The 24,680-nt window shown below is 45.8% G+C and overlaps 2 protein-coding genes across 2 annotated transcripts; both read left to right on the plus strand.

Annotated features, from left to right (window-relative positions):
• Positions 1-4,267: 4,267 nt before the first annotated feature.
• Positions 4,268-18,279, plus strand: LOC144365698 (olfactory receptor 9S13-like). Its single transcript, XM_078018382.1, has 2 exons — positions 4,268-5,805; positions 15,887-18,279. The coding sequence occupies exons 1-2, from the start codon at positions 4,876-4,878 to the stop codon at positions 15,893-15,895; spliced, it is 939 nt and encodes a 312-aa protein (XP_077874508.1). The 5' UTR covers positions 4,268-4,875; the 3' UTR covers positions 15,896-18,279.
• Positions 18,280-21,861: 3,582 nt separating this feature from the next.
• LOC101955054 (olfactory receptor 9S13) lies at positions 21,862-24,347 on the plus strand. Its single transcript, XM_040268145.2, has one exon. It carries the CDS (start codon positions 23,176-23,178, stop codon positions 24,154-24,156), a length of 981 nt encoding a protein of 326 aa, XP_040124079.2. The 5' UTR covers positions 21,862-23,175; the 3' UTR covers positions 24,157-24,347.
• The last annotated feature ends 333 nt before the right edge of the window (positions 24,348-24,680 follow it).

Below are 24,680 nucleotides of genomic sequence, written 5' to 3' on the forward strand. Positions count from 1 at the left end.
AATGACACAGCAAGAATTGAGAATTCACAGATATGTGGAAATTGAGTATCCATTGGATCAAAAAATAATAATCAAAAGACATATCTAAAAAATACCTTTAGACAAACAAAAATGGAGACCCAATGTACATGAAACCCATGGAATGCCACAAAAGAAGTTCTAAGTGGGAAGTTTTTGGCAATGAATGCCTACATTAAGGAAGAAATCTCAAATAAACAATCTCACTTTATACCACAAAGAACAAAAATGACAGCCAAATTGAGCCCTGAAGTTAGTATAAGAAATGGCAAAGATCAGAGCAGAGTGAGATGAAGTGAGGAAAACTAAAGAAAAAAATCAATAAAACTAGGAGTTGGTTTTCAAAAGAAAAATGATAAAACTTCAGTGGAACAGAACAGAGAGAGAATGCTCAACGCAGTAAGAACTCAGAGAGAGGGTCCGTCACGGCGGAGACCTGAAACCGGAGGACGTAGGTCTGTGTGGTCTGCAGACGGGCTGCACTGAAACGCACCTGGACCACAGAGTGTGCGGGATGCATAAAGAGCTGGTGAATACTAACACGAGAGAGGGACAGAAGGAAGAGCATAAAGAGCTGGTGAATACTAACACGAGAGAGGGACAGAAGGAAGAGCATCATAGCTCAAAGAAAAACGCTGACTGAGGCACAGAGCAAACGAGGCTGAGGGGTCCAGCCCCAGTGACCCAGGACCATGACTAGAGACCACACATGGATATTCGCATAACGTCCTTTAATGGAGGTAAAGCCACGACTTCAGTGTTTTCGTCAACCTGAATACTCACAGAGCTCCACCTGAGCTGGGAGGCTGTACCGGGCACTACAGAAAGAGTTTACCCAGCCAAAGACACGGGGCGTCCTCAGGACGATTCCCAGAAACAGGAATGCAGAAGGCCATCAAGTGTCGGAGAAGTTGCCAACTCACTGGGGCCGAGGATGGGCTCACAGGAGTAGATGCCACCGGTGCACCAGGTGCGGAAGTCAGCACAGAGACTCCTGGGGCAGCAGCACCCGGGGCCTCATGGGCCTTGGGCCGGTGCAGAACATCCCGATGCTTTTGCGGGGAGGAACAGGAAATGTTTACCGAGGCTGCTGAGGATCTCAAGCTCAGGCTGCTGCCTGTGGAGTTCCAGCCCCCAGGAACTCTGGCAGAGGCCGTGTCTGCACAGTGGGGAGAACGGGGGGCTGTCGGTGAGGTCAGGAGAGCTGGGAGTGCTCCGTCCGTGTCCTGGCAGAAGGTGCCCAGGATCTGCTGTCAAGTCAAAGTCCAAAGGCAGTGTTGTGGTCTCCAGCTTAGCTGTTCATCAAACGCAGAACAGTTTAGAGTGAAGGGACTGGGTGAGGAGCTGATCGTGAGTTAGTCGTCTGATGAGAATTACACAGTGAGACTGTGGGCAGGTAGAGTGGCAGAGGAGACGGGCCACTGGGGGTGGGTCTTGGGCTTTGTGAGCTGACTTGAATGTCTCTTCTCTCCTTCCTGGTGCCACGTTCTCAGTTGTGTCCCTCCACCATGCCCTTCTGTCATGACGTTCTGCCTCCCTTCTGGTCTAGAGCACCAGAGTTGGCCATCGATGGACTGAGAACTATGGAACCATGAGTCTCCAAATAGAATTTTCCTCCTCTAATTTTTCTTGTCCAGTCTTTTGTCATAGCAGTGGAAAACTGACCAAAACAGAAATTGGTACCGAGAAGTGGAGTTGTTGCTGTGACTTACCTAGCCATTTGGTTAAGAAGCTGTTGGAGCTTTTTGAATTTTTATGGGAGGAATTCTGAAAAGTTCAGAGATGCAAACTGGAAACGTTTTAGATTGTTGTAAGAGGAGATTAATGAGTCATTCTGGAGGGAGTTCAGAAGACCAGAATGCTGATAGAACTGTGGACAATAAAGACTGGGCTCAAGAGGTTTTAGAGGGCTATTTTGGAAACTGGACTAGAGGCCATTCATGTTAAATCTGGTGTAGAAGTCGTCTGCATTTTGCCATGTCCTGAGACTTTCTGATTCTGAACTTAAGGTGGAAGAACTTTCTAGGCAGCATAGTATTAAGGCAGTGATATGGATATTGCAGACATCTTTTAGCTAAGTTTATTGTGATGGTCAGGAGCAGAAACAAAGAAGAAAGTTTTGAAAAACTTCCAGTTTGTCCAGAAAATTGCCAGTACAACCAGAACTAAGACAGGTGTGCTTGATAAAGACATTACTGCCAAAAAGAGACACTGGGAAGGGAGGCTGAGGGCATCTCAGGGATTGGAAAGACCAAACCCACCTCAGGTTCAAGGGAATAAAAGTAAAAATCCTTTGAGAAGAGACCAGGGGGGCATTCTGGTTGCACAGGGGCCAGGGAGTCGTCACGCCACGCTCAGCCACCAGGCACTCAGAGCCTGCAGCACTGTGGTCCCTGGAGGCTTGGGGGCTGCTCCAGATGGCAGCACTTCTTGGTGTCACCTCAGGTGCTGGTTCTGCAGGATTGCAGGATGCTGGAGTTAGGGGACAAGAAGGCTTCCACCAAGATTTCAAAGGAAAAGTGCAGCAGGGTCAGAGTTCCTGTGTGCTGCCCTTTAAAGGGACACATGGACATGTGAGGAGGAAGTCAAAGGTGGAGACCCCATGATTAGGAAATGCCAGTCACATGGAACGTCTCCTAGGAAATCTGCAGGAATGGAGCAGAGACAAGCCAAAGAGGAACCAGAAGGCCACAGGGTGGAGCCACACAAGCCCGCTGGGGACAGCATTGTGAGGCCGTGTGCCCAGATGCAGGACACAGAGCTACGGACTTGTTTGCCAAGCTGGATTTGGCCCTGCTTTGGTCCTGTCCTTCTTTCTATGCCACTGTTTCTTCACATGAAAATGATCACTCTGTGCCTTCATGCATTGCATCTATGTCATTTGTTTCTGATTTTTTCAGGGACTCAATGAAAATTTGCCTTGGGTCAAAGGAGACTAGAAAGATGGACTGTTGGTAAATTCTGGAATTCTTAAGATTATGAGGAGTCTTGAAAATAGACTAAATATATCCTGCCTGAGCTTTAGAGGACGAAGGGAGGAATGCTATGGTTTCAATATGAGTTGTCCCCCAAAAGTTCATGTGAGAGAGGGAGTGCAAGAAAGTTCAGGGGTGATATGTGGGTTATGAGAGTTTTAATAAACGAGTTCCTGTAATTGATGGGCATTAATTGAGGGCCTGAGGCAAGGTGGGTGTGGCTGGAGGAGGTGGGTCATCGGGGGTGGGCTATTGGGTATATATTTCATGAAATGAGAACTCTCTCTCTCTCTCTCTCTCTCTCTCTCTCTCTCTCTCTCTCTCTCTCTCTCCTTCCTGGGACATGCTCTCAGTTGGTTTCCTCCTCAACACCCTTCTGCCATGATGTTCTGCCTCCCAGAGGCCCAGAGGAAACCCTTGGTCCATCTATACACTGAGCCCTGACACTGTGAGCACCCAAAACAATTCTCGGCCTCTAATTCTTCTGGTCAGGTCTTGTGGTCACAGCAACAAAAAAGCAGACTAAAAAAGGCAGGCGAGTGAATGTAGTGGCCCTGGGTCACAAGACACCAACAGAAGACCCCAGACATGCAGACACATGTGTGGGGACAGGGCCAGCTGCACAGGGCCAAGGTGCAATGGGGTCAGGAGTAAGAGGATTCTTAACTTCAGTCACGTCTTACCTGTTCAAATTTCCAAGCATGAATTTGTTTTGAATTTAGGAGACAGAGAGGAAAAGACACAGAGACAAAAAGTGTGGGGGGCCCCCACTGGGAGGAGATGGTGATGACACACAGATTGGCCACAGCCCTGCAGCTTGGGGGCCCAGGGAGTTGGAGTCCAGGCACTGCAGAGGCCCAGAGCCTCACTAATTGGCCACTGGAGGCCCAAGTACCAGCCCTGCCAGGTACACAGTGACCCCAAGTGAAGGTGCCTTAACACGCTGCCCAGCTGGCAGGACAGGAGAGGAGGCTGACGTGGGGCCCAGAGCCTCACTGGACCTACTACTGCCCGCCACCTCACTCACTGCTCAGGAGGTCACAGCTGAGCCGCAGAGGACAAGGCGCTGGGCATCCGCCTCCCCGTCTCCAGCACAGACCTGGCTCAGGAGCACAGGGACCCTGGAAGCACAGCTGCTGTCCTAACCCTCACCTGGACAGGCAACGTCAACACACCACCTGCTCAGGCCTGCCAGGACCAGAAGCTGACCATGAGCGAGCAGGCAGCAGGGCTGTGTATACAGTAAGCACTCAGGCCTTGCCCCAGCGGGGGGGCAGAGACCACTCCCCTGCCCACACCCTGCCCTGCACCCTGGTGGCTGGGCAGGGCCTGTGAGCCTTGGCCTGAGCACCCGCTGGCTGCCCCTTGCTAAGCACAGGCTCCGAGTCTGCAGGCTGGGGCTGCGGCTCCTGCATTTCCACCAGCTCCCAGGGGCCAGGGACGCTGCTGGCTCAGGACCACGCTGTGCACAGTGGGCCAGGGACAGTGGGGAGGACAGGCCATCCTATCACACCCAGTCAGTCTTCCAGCTCCCCAGCAGATGGGCACCCTCCCTGCCCCGTGGCCAGCTGCTCATTCCACTGGGCCCAGGGATGGCCCTGCGTCCTCACCAGGCTGGACAGCTCTGCTCTGTCCCTCTTCCCACGTGAGTCAGTGACCTTGGCCTTGGGGTGGGCATTCCAAGTGTTTTCAGCTCATCACAAGGTCAAGCTGTGCGGTCAGTGTGGGCACCACCAGGGGCCGTTCAAGAATTCTCTGGTTCAGGGTGCAGCATGGCACCGACACGTCTCTGTACTCCACAAAAGACGTGACCACGGTCCCGTAACCTGCTCAGTCTCACGGCCTCCACTGTCCTCTGTGCCTGCTGTCCCAGCGCTGGGCCATGCCGACCCTCAGAAACGGAAACCTCTCGGCACTGCCCTTGCACGAGTTTGTGCTGGAGGGCTTTAGAGGAGGGGTGGAGGTTCAAGCTCTGCTCTTTGCTGTCTTCCTGGCCCTGTATGTGGTGACCGTCCTGGGCAACGTCTCCATGATCGTGGTCATCACCCTGGATGCCCGCCTGCACTCCCCCATGTACTTCTTCCTCAAGAACCTGTCCTTCCTGGACCTCTGCTACTCCTCCGTCATCGCCCCCAATGCCCTGGCCAACTTCCTCTCCTCCAAGGCCATCAGCTTTGGGGGATGTGCTGCCCAGCTGTTCTTCTTCTCCTTTCTTGGTACCACTGAGGCTATACTTCTGGCTATAATGGCCTATGACCGCTTCATGGCCATCTGCAGCCCCCTGCAGTACCCTGTGACCATGTGTCCTGCTACGTGTGTCCGCCTGGTGCTCGGAGCCTACTGTGGAGGCTGCCTCAACTCCATCATAGAGACCAGCCTCACCTTCCAGCTGCCCTTCTGCAGCTCCAACCGCATCGACCACTTCTTCTGTGACGTGCCCCCCCTGCTCCGGCTGGCCTGTGCCAACACGGCTCTCAACGAGCTGGTCATGTTCGGCATCTGTGGTTTCATCCTTGTGGGCACCACTCTGGTGGTCCTGGTCTCCTATGGCTACATCGCAGTGACCATCCTCAGGATGCGCTCAGGATCTGGGCGGCACAAGCTCTTCTCCACCTGTGGCTCCCACCTGACAGCCGTGTCTCTGTTTTATGGAACTGTGTTTGTGATGTACGCCCAGCCAGGAGCCGTGGGGTCCATGGAGCAGGGCAAGGTGGTCTCGGTCTTCTACACCCTGGTCATCCCGATGCTCAACCCCCTCATCTACAGCCTGCGGAACAAGGACGTGAAGGACGCCCTGCGGAGGCTGGGACAGGTACACAGCCAGGCCCAGGATGGTGTCCCCTGAGACACAGTGTCCAAGGGCCTAGATGGACGGGCCAGAGGGCTCTAAACTGCACTCTGTCCCTCCACCTTCCCTGCTTCCTCTTCTTTCTTCCTCCTTTGTCCACCCTGCGTCCCGCCCTTCGTCCCAGCACATGGGGACCAGCAGATGCTAAGCAGGAGAGTGAGTCCTGCCTGCTCTGACCTTCAGAGTGTCCTGAGCAGGGCTGGGCCAGGCTGCTCCCCTCCAGGGGAAACACCTGTGGGCCCTGTCCTCGTGCCTCCACAGGACCCCTCCATGGGGCAAGCAGCCCTGGGGGAGAGGAGTTAACCTCCCGACAGCCAGGTGGCCACTGCAGGGCCTCCTGCCCGCCCCCTCTCTTTAGGCTCCTGATCCACCCCACTGTAGAGAGATGGGTTTCAGGCGACTCTCCCACACAGGCCAGCGTTCCTCAGGGTGCGCTGCGGTCTGCAGGGCTGGGCCCACAGAGGCCAGGTCTGCACGGGCTGCCTCTCAGGAAGGAGTGGGCCAGCGCGGTGGCCGTCACACAGGGCAGGCGTGTGCCCTCATCCGCCATGCACAGCTCAGGTAAAGCACCCAGCTCACAGACAGACACTGGCCCAGTGCCCAGAGTCCACCCGCTCCCTGCCGACCCCTCCCAGACTAAGCCGTGACCAGCCTCAGCCACAGTGCCCGCCACCCACAGGGACTTCCTAGGTGGAGCCCACGCAGGGGCGTCGTCTCTGTGAGCTGAGTCCCTGTGGCCATGTGTCAGCTCCTGCTGGCCTCCTCGGGCTGCACCAGACGAGGCCATCCTCTCTGCCCCACTCGGGGACACAGGCTCGTGGCAGGGGTCCTCTTGGATGCTCTGGTGCGGACTCCTCTCTGGACAGATGCCTTCTGGTGGGGGCCTGGGAGCTCGTGGTGCATGGGGGCTGGGGAGGCAGAGCTCAGATGCTGCCAGAGTTAGTCTGGCCCTTTGGCCCCGGGCTGCGTCCTCGTCTCCCGCTGGCTGGGGAGGGAGCCTCCTTTCAGACATTCATTTTTTTCGGCCAGTTTGTTTGATTTTTTTTTGTGTGTGTGTGTTCTCCACCTCTCGATGGGCGTCCCTCCTGTGCTCTGGGCATGCACACTGCACGGATGTTGTGATTTTCTAGTTCATTTCCCTCTCTGTGGTTGTGGCCTCACTGTCTCCAGTCTTTGGTCAACACAAGTTTTTACACTGAGGATTCCAGGTTTCTCTGCCTTCCTTCGGGATTAGTGCATTCTGGTTCATGTGGAGAGAAATCTTTCCTAATGTAGTCCCCAACAGTTTCTGTTTTATAGTTAACAAGTTCTGTTGTTCATTCTTTTCTATGATGAACCACAATCCATGTGAATCTAAGGTTTCTGCCTGATTAGAAGTAACCTCTAGTTCCATTTTCTCCTCCATATACCTCACTTCTGACCCTTTACAAAGTAAACTGCTGTGCAGAATCTGAGTGTCATTTTTTCATGAAACACATGTCCATCGACATGTAGGTCTGTGTCTCCAATCCACTTTTCCATTTGCCTGTTTGTCTGTCCTGAAACCATTTCATTATGTACTACCAAATATCATGGGGTAGTTAATGTAGCAAAATATAAAATATAGGAAATAGAAATGAAACTCAAAATCTCCTTGTTTTGCTTCAAAAATAAAATAAAATACATCAATAATAATATGCTTCACCCAAAAGTAAAGAGAAAAAACTGCACACTCACAAGCAATTTGGAAATAGAAAACTCTCACTGCTTTGATGGCACAAATGGTGACTGAGTAAATAGAAGGACACACCATATTACTGCCTGAGAAGGGCGGACCCCATAAAGACCTGCATTTCATAACTGAATTTATAAACCCTTCTCTGCCACCTGGCCAGGTTTCTATAGTACTAAGAACACATCACATCAAAGAAAAGAAAAATCCAAAGAACTTCTGAAAACTGAAAAGAAAAAGGAGGGACAGGGCCTGCCAAAGTCCGTGGAAGAGTAAGAGCGAGGTCTCCGACGACGGTAGAACTCTGAAACGGTGTGGAACTCATTAGTATGAGGAGCTGAAAGTTCTAAACTATAGCACAATTTAACACATTTGTCAGAGTGGAGTCAGAGGAAACAGGAACTCGTCCACTCCTGGCTGCATTTCACTGGCTTAATCATTCTGGGAGGAAATCTGGCAGGATAAGTAGATAAAAAAGAAAGAATTTAATAAGGTGCAATTTCTCAGCAGGAATTGTCCAGAACCAAAATGGTGGCTAGCAAGAAGAATCCGCCATTCTGATGTCATGGAATTTGTGAATACAGATAGCAACTTGAAGAAGCCAGAACTGAAGAGACAGGATCAGCATGACACCCCTGCGTCCCTGCGGGTCCCCTCTGCATGGTCCTTGAGCAGCTCAGAGTTGGCTGTCTGCATCTATCTGTCTACTTTGCCATGTGTATCTAGGTATGCACCTTGGAGGGGGGAAGGAAGGCCCCTGCTGTAGTTTTCATAATGGAAAAAGAGAATAAAAAAGATGGATTAATTGTGCTTCTTCAAATGTTTCCATGAATAAATTGGGTCCATTTATATTGTGTGTTTCAATAGAAGTTAATATGGGAGGATTTTTCAGAAGGCCATCAAGTTCCTATGGACCAGATTTTTCACCCAGAGCTGGAGAACTGAAATACTCATAAGATAGAATAGTGAGGATGTTTTCCTGACCTTGTCATCTGCAAGCCAACCACACCTTTCCTGCTGTATTAGGTTCCTAAGGATACCATACAGAAAGAGAAATGTGTTATTCCACAGATGCTGAAGACAGATGCCCAAAAGCAAGGTGCAGCAGGACCATGCTAACCCTGAAATCTGTCTTCCTTGGAAGTCACAGTGGCTCCCGCCATCCCTGGTGCTCCTCGGCCAGCAGCTGCCTGGCTGCTCTCTCTGCCCCACCTCACACTCGCCTCTTCCTCCTGTCTATATGCCTCTGTGTCCTTTCTTCCTACAAGAACTCCAGCCATTGGTTTAGGGCCCACCCAGGATAGTACGGCTGAGTGTGGCAAAACTTCACTCTGATTTGGATGTATGCATATCATCTTGAACTCCATGCTTTTGCTTTATGTGTTTTCAGTCTTTATTATTTACATGCAAATTCAAATTTTCATATATGATTGGGTTGGATGAAACTTTTCACTATGAAATATCTGTTTTCCTATGTGTTTGACCATTTTATTTTTTTCCACATTTTATTGGTACATGACATACAGTTGTGCGTAATGATGGGATTTGTTGCTACATGTTCATACATACACACAACATAACAATATGATTTGGCCAATGTCATTCCTTAGCCCTCCCGTTTCCCACCCAACTTCCACCCCCTATCCCATTCTTCCACTGATCTCCTTTTGATTTTTATAAGACCCCCCACAACCTTTCTTTCCCTTTCCCTCTCTAGCTTCTGCATGTGAGAGAAAACTTATGGCCCTCGACTTTCTGAGTCTGGCTTATTTTGCTTAACATAGTGCTCTCAACTTTCATCCATTTCCTACAGATGACATGATTTTATTCTTTATGACTGAATACCACCTTTTCTTTATTAATTGATGGACACCTAGGTGGATTCCATGGTTTGGCTGCTGTGACTGTGCTGCTGTAAACATGGGTGTGCAGGTCTCACTGTAGTGCGACAACTTGAATTCTTCAGAGTCAATACTGAGCCGAGGTACAGCTGGGCTGTATGGGGGTCCCATGCCTAGTCTTTTGAAGAGCCTCCATACTGATCTATAGTGTTGAAATAATTGACAGTTCCACTCACAGTGTTAAAAGAGTTCCTGGCTTCATGTCCTCTCTACCACTTATTATTGTTTGTGTTCTTGACGATGACTGATGTTCTGACTGGCTGGAGGTCAAATCTCAGAGTAGTTTTGATTGGCATTTCCCTAATTGCTAATGATGTTGAATATTTTTTCATATATTTGTTGACATTTTGTATTTCTTCTTTTAATTCACTGGCCCATTTATTAATTGGGTTATTTGATTTTTTTGGTGTAAAGTTTCTGGGGTTCTTTATAAACTCTACATATTAATCCTTTGTCAGAAGTGCAGCTAGCAGATTTTCTCCCACTTTGTGGGTTCTCTCCACAATCCTAATTGTTACCTTTGCTGTACAGAAGCTTTTTAACTTGATGCTATACCATTTAATAACTCTTGGCATCATTTCCTGAGCTTTAGGGATCTTATTGAGAAAGTCATTGCCTGTGCCTGGGTGCTGGAGTGTTGTTGAACATCACATGGAATATTTTCTAAAATAGACAATATTTTAAATCACATGGCAAATATTAGCAAATTTTTAAAAACAGAGATAATACATTGCATTCTATAAGATCATAATGAAGTGAAATTAGAAATCAAAAACTATTTAAAAACCACTATTTTAAAAACATTCTAACACCTAGAATTAAATAATACTCTTTTAGTTTTGGTACTGAGGATTGAACCCAGGGCTACTTAATCACACCCACAGCCCTTTTAATTTTTTAAATTTTGAGACAGGGTCTTGCTAAATTGCTTATGGCCTTGCTCAGTTACTGACACTGCCTTTGAACCCAGATCCTCCTGGCTCAGCCTTCTGAGTCGCTGGGATTACAGATGTGTGCCACTCTGCCTGGCTTAAATAATACTCTTTTGAATGACAAACAGATAGCAGAAGAAATCAGAGGAGAAATAAATAATTCTTGGAAACAACTGAGAATAGAGATGCAGCATATCAACATCTCTGGGACAGTGTGAAGGCAGTTCTAAGAGGAAAGAACTGAATTCCTACATTTAAAAAACAAAAGATGCCAAATAAATCATCTAATGTTACATCTCAAGACCCTGGAAAAAGAAGAACAAACCAGTACCCGAATCAATAAAAGACAGGAAATCATTAAAATCAGAGCCAAAATCAATGAAATTGAGAATAAAAAGCAATACAGAGTATCAATGAAACAGCAAGCTGGTTCTTTGGAAGGATAAAGAAGATTGATAAGCCTTTAGCCAAAGTAACTAAAACAGAGAAAACCCAAATTAACAAAATTCAAGGTAAAAAAGGAAATATCACCACAGACATTACTGAAATCCAGAGGATCATCAGAAACTATTTTGAAAATTTATATTCCAATAAGCTAGAAAATATGAAGATACTGACAAATTCCTAAAACTTACGACCTAGCCAAATTGAACCCGAGGACATAGAAAACTTAAGCAGATCAATGTCAAATAATGAAATCGAAGAAGCTATCAAAAACTTTCCAACAATGAAAGCCAGGACTGGGTAAATTCTCAGCAGAGTTTTGCAAGACATTTAAAGAAAAACAGATGCTCAACTCCTCAGATTTTCCCATGAAACAGAAAAGGAGGGAACATTGCCGATCTCATTCTATAAAGCCAATATCACCTCGACACCAAAACCAGACAAAGACACATAAACAAAAGAAAACTGTTTCTTGGTGACATGATCTTATATTTAGAAGACCCCCCAAAAAAATCTATAACAAAAGACTGCTAAAACTAATAAACAAGTTTGGAAAAGTAGCAGGTTATAAAATCATCATACAGCAGTCAATAACTTTCCTATATACCAACAATAAATAAATCTGCTGAGAAAGAAATCAGGAAAACAATTTCCTTTACAAAGACTTTAAAAAATAAATTGTCTAGCAATAAATCTCACCAAGGAGGTGAAAGACCTCTACTATGAAAACCATAGAACCCTGAAGAGAAAAACTGGAGTGGGCCCAGAAGACGGGAAGACCTCGCATGTGCATGGACAGGCAGAATTAGTTAAGATGGCCATCGCACCAAAGCAATGTGCAGAATCAGTGCAATCCCCATCCAAAGACTGACGACACTCCTCACAGAAAACAAGAGTTCTCAACGTCATTGGGAAGGACAAAAGACCCCAGATAGCCAAAGCAATCCTAGGCAAGAAGATCGATGGTGGAGCCTCACGATACCTGACTTCAAGTGATAGCACAGAGCTGCACTGACAAAACCTGCGTGGTCCTGGCTCCAAACAGACATGTGACCAGTGGACAGGGACCAGCCCACACAGACACAGTCATCTGACCCTTGACAAAGGGGCCCAAACATATTTTAAATAAAAAGACTTTTTATAAAATGTTCTGGGAAGACTAGTTATCCAAATGCAGAAGAGTGAAACTTGGCCCTTATCTTTCACCCAGCACAAAAGTCAACTCAAGGTAGATCAAAGGCCTCAGAATGAGACCAGACACTGCAGCTGGCAGAAGAAAATGTAGGCCAACACTCCAACGCAGGGACACAGGCACTGCCGTCCACTCCTGGACACAGGCACTGACCTCCATAACAAGGCTCCCGGAGTTTAAGAAACAACCAAAAATCAATAAGCATGGTACCATCAAATTAAAAACTTCCAGTAGCCAAGGAAACAAGAACATGAAGAGAGAGACTACAGCATAGGAGATCTGTGCCAGCTTTTCCTTAGAGGATTAATATACAGAATATACAAAGAGATCAAGAAACTAAATACTAATAAAAAACCAAATTAATAAATGGGTAAAAGGACTAAACAGACACTTCTCAAAAGAAGAAACACCAATATGTCATAAATATAAGAGAAAATGTTCAACTTTCCTAGCAATCAGGAAAATGCAAATCAAACTACATTGAGATTCATGTCACTTCAGTCAGAAAGTCAGTTATCAAGAACAAAAATAGTAATGACCATGGTGAGCCTGTGAGGAGCAGGCTCACTCACACATTGCTGATGGGACTGCAAATCAGCTCATGCACTCTGTAGAGCAGTATGGGCGTCCCTCCAAAGCCTAGGAATGGAACCACCACGGTACGAGTCTCTATCTCACCGCTTGGTGTATGTACACAAGACCTGAAACAGCATAAGACTGGCCTGGGCCCACCACGTTCACTGCAGCCTGATTCACAACAGCCAAGCTATGGCCCCACCCAGGTGCGGCCAACGGGCAGATGGATAAATCAAATGTGGTTTATACACACAGTGGAGTTTTAGCCATCAAGAAGAATGAAACTATGGCATTTGCTGGTAAATGGATGGGAACGGAGAACATCGTGCTAAGTTGTCAGGAGCCGTGAATGATGTGGGTTTGTCTGAGCCATCTCTAGGTGGAGGTGATGCTCTTCAGAAAACTCTCAGTGTTCTCTCACCCATCTGAGACCGCTCTGTTGTCTTGGCAACACCCTGCTCAACGAGAATTCTGGGATGCCACGGAATTTACAGGTCCAGACGCAGCTGCCTGGAGGCAGAAAGAGATACCGGTGTGAGGAGGAGGAACAATCCCTGTGGTAAGCCCCCATCAGGCCACTCTCCCCAGAGGCCCTCTGTTTATCTTGAAGAACCTTTTCTTACAGTAGATCCCTTTGAGGTGTTTGGCTAGATGATAAAGGTTGGTGTGCTTTTTCTCTTTATTAGGAATCAGACCCATCCAGTCTAATCCACCCAGCAGGCCCTGAAAGGTTAATAAAACAGGTACTTGTCACTCCGTTTCTCTATATGCTTAACAAAACACTGTTGAAATCTTAAGAACTGTCTGCTAATCTTGTTCCCAGAATGTGCTGTCCCCAACTATGGACTGTCTGCTAATCTTGTTCCCAGAATGTGCTGTCCCCAACTATGGACTGTCTGCTAATCTTGTTCCCAGAATGAGCTGTCCCCAACTGCCAAACTACAAAATGTAACTTCCCTCCCGCCCTCTCCAGGGAAAGTGTATAAGCTCTGCTCCAGCTGTTCTCAGGACTCTATCTCTTTGCTATAGAGAGCTCGGGCCCCAGCATGCTGGTCTCCAAATAAACCCTCCCTTCTGCTGTGGCATAAGACAGTCTTGTGGTCTCTACTCCGACGTTTCGCGGAACCCTTACAGCCCCTGCTATTAAACTATTTTTTGTCTTTTGTCTGTATTTCTTCTGAGTATTTCAGACCTTTATTTTCTCAGCTGGCTCACAACCTCGGCACGGGGTTAATGGCTCCCTCACTGTGCAAGGCACAGTGAGATTTGGGTGCAGGAACAGGGGCCCATTCGCAAGGCAAACAGAAATTTCAGGTGAGCTTGGCCACTCCTCATAAAAGGGATGCATGGCATTTTTAAAAAATAGAGGGGGGACGAGTGAGTGAACTTTTTTGTCAGCTCAGTGTTAAGTTTGGGGTATTTTCTGAAACTTAACCAAAGAAAGAGAGCTGTGATTTGCCTCAGGTGAGGAAGGCGTAGTTGGTGCAGCTTTTTAAACTTATTTGTTAGATCATTTATTTGTTGGTTTTTCCTTTTTTTTTTTTTTTTTTGAGGAATGAGCTCCAAGCAATGAATTTTCCTCTTAGAACAGCTTTCATTGTGTCCCATAGATTCTGATATGTTGTGTCTATGTTTTCATTTACCTCAATGAATTTTTTAATTTCCTCCTTGATGTCATCTGTGATCCATTGAACATGCAGTAACACATTGTTCATTCTCCAAGTGATGCAGGATTTTTCCCTTCTTCTTTTATTGTTGATTTCCAGTGTAATTTCATTATGATCAGATAAGATGCATGGTATTATCTCTACTCCTTTATAATTGCTAAGAGTTGCCCTATTGCATAATAATGGTCTATTTTTGAAAAGGATCCATGTGCTGCTGAGAAAAAAGTATATCCACTTGCTGATGGTTGATATATCCTATATATGTCGGTTAAGTCTAAGTTATTAATTGTGTTATTGAGCTCTATAGTTTCTTTAACCAACTTTTGTTTGGAAGATCTGTCCCGTGGTGAGAGCAGTGTGTTGAAGTCACCTGTAATTCTTGTGTTGTGGTCAATTTGTCCCTTGAACTTGAGGAGGGTTTGTTTTATGAACATAGCAGCACCATTGTTTGGGGCATATAAATTGATAATTGTTATGTCTTGTTGGTGAATGGTTCCCTTTAACAGTATATAGTGTCCTTCTTTATCCCTTTTGATTAACTTTGGCTTGAAGTCGATTTTATTTGATATGAGTATAGCCACCCCTGCTTGCTTTCGAGGCCCATGTGCGTGGTATGATTTTTCCCAGCCTTTCACCTTCAGCCTGTGTGTGTCTTTTCCTATCAGATGAGTCTCCTGAAGGCAGCATATTGTTGGATTTGCTTTTTTAATCCAGGTTGCTAGCCGATGTCGTTTAATTGGTGATTTAAGCCATTAACATTTAGGGTTACTATTGATATATGGCTTGTACTTCAGTCATGTTTGTTTATTTATTTAATTATTTTTAAGATTTGGTTTGTTTTTCCTCTTTTTTTAGTTTTTCATCCCTCCCCTTTACTGAGGTACTGCCCACTGCTGTTTTTTGTTGTTGTTTTTCATTTCCTCTTCATGTAGTGTTTTGCTCAAAATGCTTTGCAATGCTGGTTTTCTGCCTGCGAATTCTTTTAACTTTCATTTATCATGGAAGATTTTTATTTCATTGTCAAACCTGAAGCTTAGTTTGGCTGGATATAAAACTCTTGGTTCGCACCCATTATCTTTCAGCGTTTGAAAAACGTTGTTCCAGGATCTTCTCGATTTCAGTGTCTGTGATGAGAAATCCACCATTAACCTAATTGGATTACCCTTAAATGTAATCTGCCTCCTTTCTCTTGTAGCTTTTAATATGCTCTCCTTGTTCTGTATGTTGGATATCTTCATAACAATGTGTCTTGGGGTTGGTCTATTGTGATTCTGTATGTTTGGTGTCCTGTAGGCTTCTAGTATTTGTAAATCTGTTTCATTCTTCATGTCTGGAAAGTTTTCTAAAATTATTTCCTTTAACAGATTGCTCATTCCTTTGGTTTGGACCTCTATACCTTCCTCTATCCCAATGACTCTTAAATTTGTTTTTTTTATGATATCCCATATCTCTTGGATGTTTTGCTCATGATTTCTTACCAACCTTTTGGAGTTGACTAGACTCTTTCCGAGATGATATATTTTGTCTTCATAGTCTAATGTTCTGATTTCTACTTGGTCTACTCTACTGGTGATACTTTCATTTGATTTTTTAATTTGGTTTATACTTTCTTTCATTTCTAGGATTTCTGAAAAAGAGGGAGTACTTCCAAATTTATTCTACAAGGCCAACATCACCCTGATTCCTAAACCAGATAAGGACACTTCAAAGAAAGAAAACTACAGATCAATATCTCTAATGAACACAGATGCAAAAATCCTCAATAAAATTCTGGCAAATCGGATACAAAAATATATCAAAAAGATTGTGCACCATGATTAAGTAGGATTCATCCCTGGGATGCAAGGCTGGTTCAATATACGGAAATCAATAAATGTAATCCACCACATCAATAGACTTAAAGATAAAAACCATATGATCATTTCGATAGACGCAGAAAAAGCTTTCAACAAAATACAACATCACTTTATGTTCAAAACATTAGAAAAACTAGGGATAACAGGAACTTACCTCAACATTGTAAAAGCTATTTATGCTAAGCCTCAGGCTAGCATCATTCAAAATGGAGAAAAACTGAAGGCATTCCCTCTAAAATCTGGAACAAGACAGGGATGCCCTCTCTCACCACTTCTATTCAACATAGTCTCGAAACCCTGGCCAGAGCAATTAGACAGACGAAAGAAATTAAAGGCATAAAAATAGAAAAAGAAAAACTGAAATTAGCACTATTTGCGGGTGACATGATCCTATACCTAGCAGACCCAAAAGGTTCCACCCAGAAACTTCTAGAACTAGTAAATGAATTCAGCAGAATAGCGGGATATAAAATCAACACTCATAAGTCTAAGGCATTCTTGTATATCAGTGACAAATCCTCTGAAAGGGAAATCAGGACAACCACCTCATTCACAATATCCTAAAAAAAAAAAAATTAGGAATCAACCTAACAAAAGAGGTGAAAGTCCTTTACAACAAAATCTACAGAACACTAAACAGGGAAATAGAAGAAGACCTTAGAAGATGGAAAGATATACCTTGTTCATGGATAGGCAGAATTAATATCATTAAAATGGCCATACTACCAAAAGTACTCTATAGGTTTAATGCAATGCCAATGAAAATCCCAATGGCATTTCTTGCAGAAATAGAAAAAGCAGTCATGAAATTCATCTGGAGAAACAAGTGACCTAGAATAACTAAAGCAATCCTAAGCAGGAAGAGTGAAACAGGTGGTATAGCCATACCAGATTTCAAACTATACTATAGAGCAATAGTAACAAAAACAGCATGGTACTGGTACCAAAACAGGCGGGTGGACCAATGGTACAGAATAGAGGACACAGAGACCAATCCACAAAATCAGAACTACCTTATATTAGACAAAGGTGCTAAAAGCATGCAATGGAGAAAGGATAGCATCTTCAACAAATGGTGCTGGGAAAATTGGAAATCCATATGCAACAAAATGAAATTGAATCCCTTTCTCTCACCATGCACAAAAGTTAACTCAAAATGGATAAAATAACTAGGAATCAAACCAGAGACTCTGCATCTAATAGAAGAAAAAGTTGGCCCTAATCTTCATCTCGTGGGAGTGGGCTCCAAATTCCTTAATAGGACACCTATAGCACAAGAGTTAAAATCAAGAATCAACAAATGGGACATATTCAAACTAAAAAGGTTTTACTCAGCAAGAGAAATAATAAGTGAGATAAATAGGGAGCCTACACTCTGAGAACAAATTTTTACCCCTCACACTTCAGATAGAGCTCTAATCTCCACAGTATACAAAGAGCTCAAAAAGTTAAACAACAAAAAAGCAAATAACCCAATCAACAAATGGGCCAAAGATCTAAACAGACACTTCACAGAGGAAGATATACAATCAATCAACAAGTACACAAAAAAATGTTCACCATCTCTAGCAGTCAGAGAAATGCAAATTAAAACCACTTTAAGATACCATCTCACTCCAGTAAGAAAGGCAGCCATTATGAAGTCAAACAATAACAAGTGGTGGCGAGGATACAGGGAAAAGGGTACACTCGTACACTGCTGGTGGGACTGCAAACTGTTACAGCCAATTTGGAGAGCAGTATGGAGATCCCTTGGAAAGCTAGGAATGGAACCACCATTTGACTCAGCTATTCCCCTTCTTGGACTATACCCAAAAGACCTAAAAAGAGCATACTACAGGGACACAGCTACATCAGTGTTCATAGCAGCACAATTCACAATAGCTAGACTGTGGAACCATCCCAAATGCCCTTCAACAGATGAATGGATTAAGAAATTGTGGCCTTTAGACACAGTGGAATATTACTCAGCAGTAAAAAAAATATCAAAATCATGGCATTTGCAGGGAAATGGATGGCACTAGAGTAAATTATGCTAAGCAAAGTTAGCCAGTCCCTAAAAGACAAATGCTGAATGTCTTCGCTGATATAAGGGAGGTGACTCAAAACAGAGTAGGAAGGAAGAGCATGAGAAGAAGATTACCACGAAACAAGGAAAAGAGGAGGGAGGGAAAGGGAGGGAGAAGGGCAAATGCACGGAAGATGGAAGGAGACCCTCATGGGTTCACAAAATACATATACAAGGTGTGAGGGGGAGGGAAGGGGAAAAAGAGAGAAGTGTCACAGTAGTATGGTTGGACAATAGGGATGGGAGGGGAGGATAGGGAGGGCAGCAGAATACAACTGACACTAGGATTGCTGTGTGTATACACATGGATGTATAACCAGTGTGATCCTGCAATCTGTACACGTGGAAAAATGAGAATTCATACCCTATTTGAATCAAATGTATGATATGTGAAGATCATTGTATTGTCTTGAACAACTAATAAAAAATAAAGTAAACTTATTGTTAAAGTTTGCCTTTGTTCCTTGAGAAGGGAGTGGTAGATGGAGAGTCACGCATTGACGAATAGCGGCCCGCCGACCATGAGGCTGAGACCCACCAGGTCCCCACCAGAGCCTTTATCCTGTGCCCTGATGAGAAGGGCCTTCATGCACCGTGCAATGGCACCACCTGTTTGCTGTCTGACTCAATCTCTGATTTAAAGTCACCCTAGGTCTGTGGCAGCCTCAGCCTCTGGTGTCTCTTGTGTCCTCCCCCTGCTCAACAACAGTCTGTGTTTTCTGAGAACAGGCAGAAGGTAGGGAAGAAAAAAGCTAAAATGTTCCAGCCTCCTGAAAACAGGCAATCCAGGAGGAGCCGTTTCACGGTGACCAGCCTGGATGACTCACCAGAAACCAAGCTGCACTATCTCCCCACCAAGATAAACACCTTGGACTGATGGATGTTAATCACAGCAAATATAAACACAACGCTTCTGCCTCCTTGGTTAAAACCTCACTGAGATAAGGTTTCCAGAAATCAATATAAGCTCAGGCACCATGCTTTCAGAGAATCCTGCAGGATTTATGGCCACAGAAAACAAGTTTCCCTTTAAAACTCAAGCTGTTTCTGACTCGACCATGCGGCCTGGTTAATTAATAATCTCCCTAATTCCACAGAGAAAATTGGAAAGATTCTAAACATACAAGTTTTCTTTTTCTTAAAAACATTTTTTAAGGATTTTTATAGGTTTCTGCATTCTTTGGATGGTTGGGCTGATTCTAATCTGAGCTCAGGGCAAACACTTAGTTGATGGAGAAGTTCCACATGCCCCTTTACTAGATTAACTATAGTTTCTTCTCTAAAAAAAAAAAAGGAAAATGCTTTGGGGCTCATGATTTTATGGTGAATTCACATTTGATCTTGTGCGCCTAAATTAATGTGTTTCTCTAATCAGTTTTACTTTGTGTCCCTATGCAGGTTTTTTCACTCTGTCTTTTTACAGAGGCCCATTTTTCTGGGGATGGTGGTGGGTCAGATAGCCATCAAGGACAGGTGGCCGATTATCCGAACCTTTGCTTTCACTCTCCATCAGGCTGTTAGATTTCAAACCTGACATTTCCATCTGCATAGGCCTGCTCTATATTTAAATCATAATGTAAAACTCTGATTGGCTCTTAATTTCTAAACAAGTTAAATCTAACAAATGCTTTGACAGAAATCCATACAATTACTTCCTACCTGTGGAGCTCTTCTTAAAGTAAAAATCTTTGCTTCTTTGTTTTGTACGTTGTCTGTGTCTGTATATTATATATGTGGTATCAAAATTGTCATATAGATAAATGAGCACTCATAAGTTAAAATTAAAATAAAAATGGATCCAAACAGTTGTAAATTAATTCAAGTAACTTAAAAAGAAGTTCAGTTTAAATTGGTAAACAGATAAAAGATGTCCTTAATATTACCAAATCACAAGTTTTTCTGGTTGGTTTATATAAAATGTCTAAAATGTAATATCCATTGCTTATAACAATTTTTTGATAGTTAATACTATTATCTACATTTGATAGATACATAGAGATAGTTAATACTATTATCTACATTTGTTTGATTTCTTGGCTTTTTATAGTTAAGAATAAGTAAGTTAAATTTAAGACTAGTGAGATTAATTAATGTTTTTATTAAAGGAAACACATTAATTTACAAAGCTAAATTGCTTAAATATCATCTACTAAATATAGAAAGATCAAGCACTCCTAATTAAAATATATTTAAACATTAGATGTGTTTATAATTTGGTTAATAAAAAAGAGTATAAAATTCCTTTGTTTTCTATGTTCTCACCGAGAATGGAGTTGCTGGGAGTTAAGATTCTGTCAAGTGTGTTTATATACAAGAGTCTAAGACTCTGAGTCCTCAACTCTAATAAGAGGCTTTATAATCAGAAAAGCAATAAAACAATTTACTAGGCCACTGTGAAAATAAATGATGTTTTAAAAAGGGAAGAACTGTCTCTCGCGCTGGATATTCTACTGAGATTGTATGAAGTTGATCCAAATAAAATGGGATAAAAATTAAAACATTCACAAGTACATCTTGAGCTCTCATTGTCTATCAGTCACTGACAGCACAAGGTCACTGAGGCCACTTTTGCAGTCAGTGGTGCTGGGTAGCCAGATGCATTAAACTAAACCACAGATGTGGAAATTTGAAGGCCGTCAAAGACAAGGTTAGGAGGCAATAATTTTTGACAGACAAATGATATTTGCCCGAGTACTAATATCCACAAGGAGGGGAAACCTAAAACACTGGAGTGAACCCCGGGAGATCAAAGGCCTGATAAGGAACGGCCTGCTGTACCCCAGTGCCCAGAAACGCAGACCCAGTTCTCACAGCGTGTCACAAATACGCTAAGATGGGGGACTACTGCTGTCTTAGAATGAATGATGTGTACTTGACAAATTTTCCTTTAATTAGAATGATTTTTTTCTGAAAGAGTTAGATTACTCAGTCTCCCTATTTTTTCCCTAATAGAACAGGCTGTATTTTGCAGTGATTTGGGATTTGATACCCCTGATGTTCTTGGTTTGATAACATTGTTCAGTTGGGACACTCAAAGGTATGTATATAATAGGTGAGTAACACATAAAAATCAATGAAAGAATTCAAAGATCTCAGGGTTTGTTTAAAGTGAGAGGTAATCCACGTGAACACTTGTGAAGAATCAAACTCAAAATATATGTGGATTGATGCTTGCTTTATTTTCTTTCAAAGAGGGTATTATATTTTTTATGGTAACCGCCTCAACTGTTGTGTTTGATTCAAGAATTTGTTTTGATTTTGAGAGAAACAGAGAGAGAGGGAGGAGGAGAAGGAGGAGGAGGAGGGGAAGAGGTGAGTCGTAAAACAAATGGGGAAAAAACACAAAGAAATGAGAAAGGAGACTTAGAGGTGATCTGCTCCAACTTCCTAACTGTGCTCAGGCCGAGTCACAGGGCCTGTGCAGGAACCGTCCCAGTCAGGGCAGAGCGGGCTGCCGGCCTCCCAGGGCAGGGTTCCCACCTCACTGCCCGCACACCATGGCCAGGATGGAGCAGGAGGGGAGGGCTGTGGGTCAGGAGGTCACATTAGCCCCAGCCCAGGGCAGCAGCTCTTACAGGGGCCCTGGACACGAGGTCCCTAGGAGTTGTCTCTGCTGCATCCCTCAAGGGAGTCCCTGATGATTCAGTCTTCCTGCCGCCCCACTGGGAGGAGATGGTGATGACACACAGATTGGCCACAGCCCTGCAGCTTGGGGGCCCAGGGAGTTGGAGTCCAGGCACTGCAGAGGCCCAGAACCTCACTAATTGGCCACTGGAGGCCCAAGTACCAGCCCTGCCAGGTACACAGTGACCCCAAGTGAAGGTGCCTTAACACGCTGCCCAGCTGGCAGGACAGGAGAGGAGGCTGACGTGGGGCCCAGAGCCTCACTGGACCTACTACTGCCCGCCACCTCACTCACTGCTCAGGAGGTCACAGCTGAGCCGCAGAGGACAAGGCGCTGGGCATGCGCCGCCCCGTCTCCAGCACAGACCTGGCTCAGGAGCACAGGGACCCTGGAAGCACAGCTGCTGTCCTAACCCTCACCTGGACAGGCAAGGTCAACACACCACCTGCTCAGGCCTGCCAGGACCAGAAGCTGACCATGAGCGAGCAGGCAGCAGGGCTGTGTATGCAGTAAGCACTCAGGCCTTGCCCCAGCAGGGGGGCAGAGACCACTCCCCTGCCCACACCCTGCCCTGCACCCTGGTGGCTGGGCAGGGCCTGTGAGCCTTGGCCTGAGCACCCGCTGGCTGCCCCTTGCTAAGCACAGGCTCCGAGTCTGCAGGCTGGGGCTGCAGCTCCTGCATTTCCACCAGCTCCCAGGGGCCAGGGACGCTGCTGGCTCAGGACCATGCTGTGCACAGTGGGCCAGGGACAGTGGGGAGGACAGGCCATCCTATCACACCCAGTCAGTCTTCCAGCTCCCCAGCAGATGGGCACCCTCCCTGCCCCGTGGCCAGCTGCTCATTCCACTGGGCCCAGGGATGGCCCTGCGTCCTCACCAGGCTGGACAGCTCTGCTCTGTCCCTCTTCCCACGTGAGTCAGTGACCTTGGCCTTGGGGTGGGCATTCCAAGTGTTTTTTTTTTTTTTTTTTTTTTTTTTTTATTGGTTGTTCACAACATTACAAAGCTCTTGACATATCATACTTCGAACAATAGTTTCAAGTGAGTTATGAACTCCCATTTTTACCCCAAATACAGATTGCAGAATCACATCGGTTACACATTCACATTTTTACATAATGCCATACTCGTGACTGATGTATTCTGCTACCTTTCTATTCCAAGTGTTTTCAGCTCATCACAAGGTCAAGCTGTGCGGTCAGTGTGGGCACCACCAGGGGCCGTTCAAGAATTCTCTGGTTCAGGGTGCAGCATGGCACCGACACGTCTCTGTACTCCACAAAAGACGTGACCACGGTCCCGTAACCTGCTCAGTCTCACGGCCTCCACTGTCCTCTGTGCCTGCTGTCCCAGCGCAGGGCCATGCCGACCCTCAGAAATGGAAACCTCTCGGCGCTGCCCTTGCGGGAGTTTGTGCTGGAGGGCTTTAGAGGAGGGGTGGAGATTCAAGCTCTGCTCTTTGCTGTCTTCCTGGCCCTGTATGTGGTGACCGTCCTGGGCAACGTCTCCATGATCGTGGTCATCACCCTGGATGCCCGCCTGCACTCCCCCATGTACTTCTTCCTCAAGAACCTGTCCTTCCTGGACCTCTGCTACTCCTCCGTCATCGCCCCCAATGCCCTGGCCAACTTCCTCTCCTCCAAGGCCATCAGCTTTGGGGGATGTGCCGCCCAGCTGTTCTTCTTCTCCTTTCTTGGTACCACTGAGGCTATACTTCTGGCTGTGATGGCCTATGACCGCTTCATGGCCATCTGCAGCCCCCTGCAGTACCCTGTGACCATGTGTCCAGCTACGTGTGTCCGCCTGGTGCTCGGAGCCTACTGTGGAGGCTGCCTCAACTCCATCATAGAGACCAGCCTCACCTTCCAGCTGCCCTTCTGCAGCTCCAACCGCATCGACCACTTCTTCTGTGACGTGCCCCCCCTGCTCCGGCTGGCCTGTGCCAACACGGCTCTCAACGAGCTGGTCATGTTCGGCATCTGTGGTTTCATCCTTGTGGGTGCGATACTAGGGATCTTGGTCTCCTATGGCTACATCGCAGTGACCATCCTCAGGATGCGCTCAGGATCTGGGCGGCACAAGCTCTTCTCCACCTGTGGCTCCCACCTGACAGCCGTGTCTCTGTTTTATGGAACTGGTTTTATTATATATGGCCAGCCAGGAGCTGTGGAGTCCATGGAGCAGGGCAAGGTATTCTCCGTCTTCTACACCCTGGTCATCCCAGTGCTCAACCCCCTCATCTACAGCCTGCGGAACAAGGACGTGAAGGACGCCCTGCGGAGGCTGGGAGAGAGGCCCACAGCCTTGTGCAGTAGGGAGGCTGGTGAGAGGCAGTGTCCATGAGGACTGATGGAAAAGCTCCAAGGGAGGCAGTGCGTATTGCAACAACAGACCATGTGTGTTCCAAGTCTTAATTTTCCTTTCCTTCTTGCTTTCTTGCTCTGTCTGTCTTTCCATCCATCCATGATCCAATCCTTCATAAAAGCATATCATGGCTCAGACCTTATTAAATACAAATGTGTCATGTTCTTTGCCACCAAAAAGCACTGGTCCAGAGATTGAGCTGACCCATGTCCTTCATGCTTTGTTGGAACACACAGAGGCCTAAGCAGAGCGCCTTTGAAGTACACCATGGAGCTGGTGCTGACATCTCCCAGTGAAGGCTTCTCTTTCCCTCATCACTGAATGTCCCTGTACCTGGGGACCCCTCCTGTGCTCCTTGCAGTGGGACTCTGAAGAGGCTGCTGTGGAGCCTATCCTTACCAGTGTCGCAGGCAGTTCCGAGAGCTCTGAAGTCTACTTGTCCTGGTGTCACCCGCTCAGGTGCTGCCTCTGCCTCCCTCCCTGGGCATGATGCTGGCCTCCTC

The sequence above is a fragment of the Ictidomys tridecemlineatus genome, chromosome 7 (assembly GCF_052094955.1).
Source record: "Ictidomys tridecemlineatus isolate mIctTri1 chromosome 7, mIctTri1.hap1, whole genome shotgun sequence".
Classification (NCBI taxonomy): domain Eukaryota; kingdom Metazoa; phylum Chordata; class Mammalia; order Rodentia; family Sciuridae; genus Ictidomys; species Ictidomys tridecemlineatus.

Coding starts and splice junctions, on each gene's coding strand:
- LOC101955054 (XM_040268145.2), top strand. CDS start 23,176: ATGCCGACCCTCAGAAATGGAAACCTCTCGGCGCTGCCCTTGCGGGAG.
- LOC144365698 (XM_078018382.1), top strand. CDS start 4,876: ATGCCGACCCTCAGAAACGGAAACCTCTCGGCACTGCCCTTGCACGAG.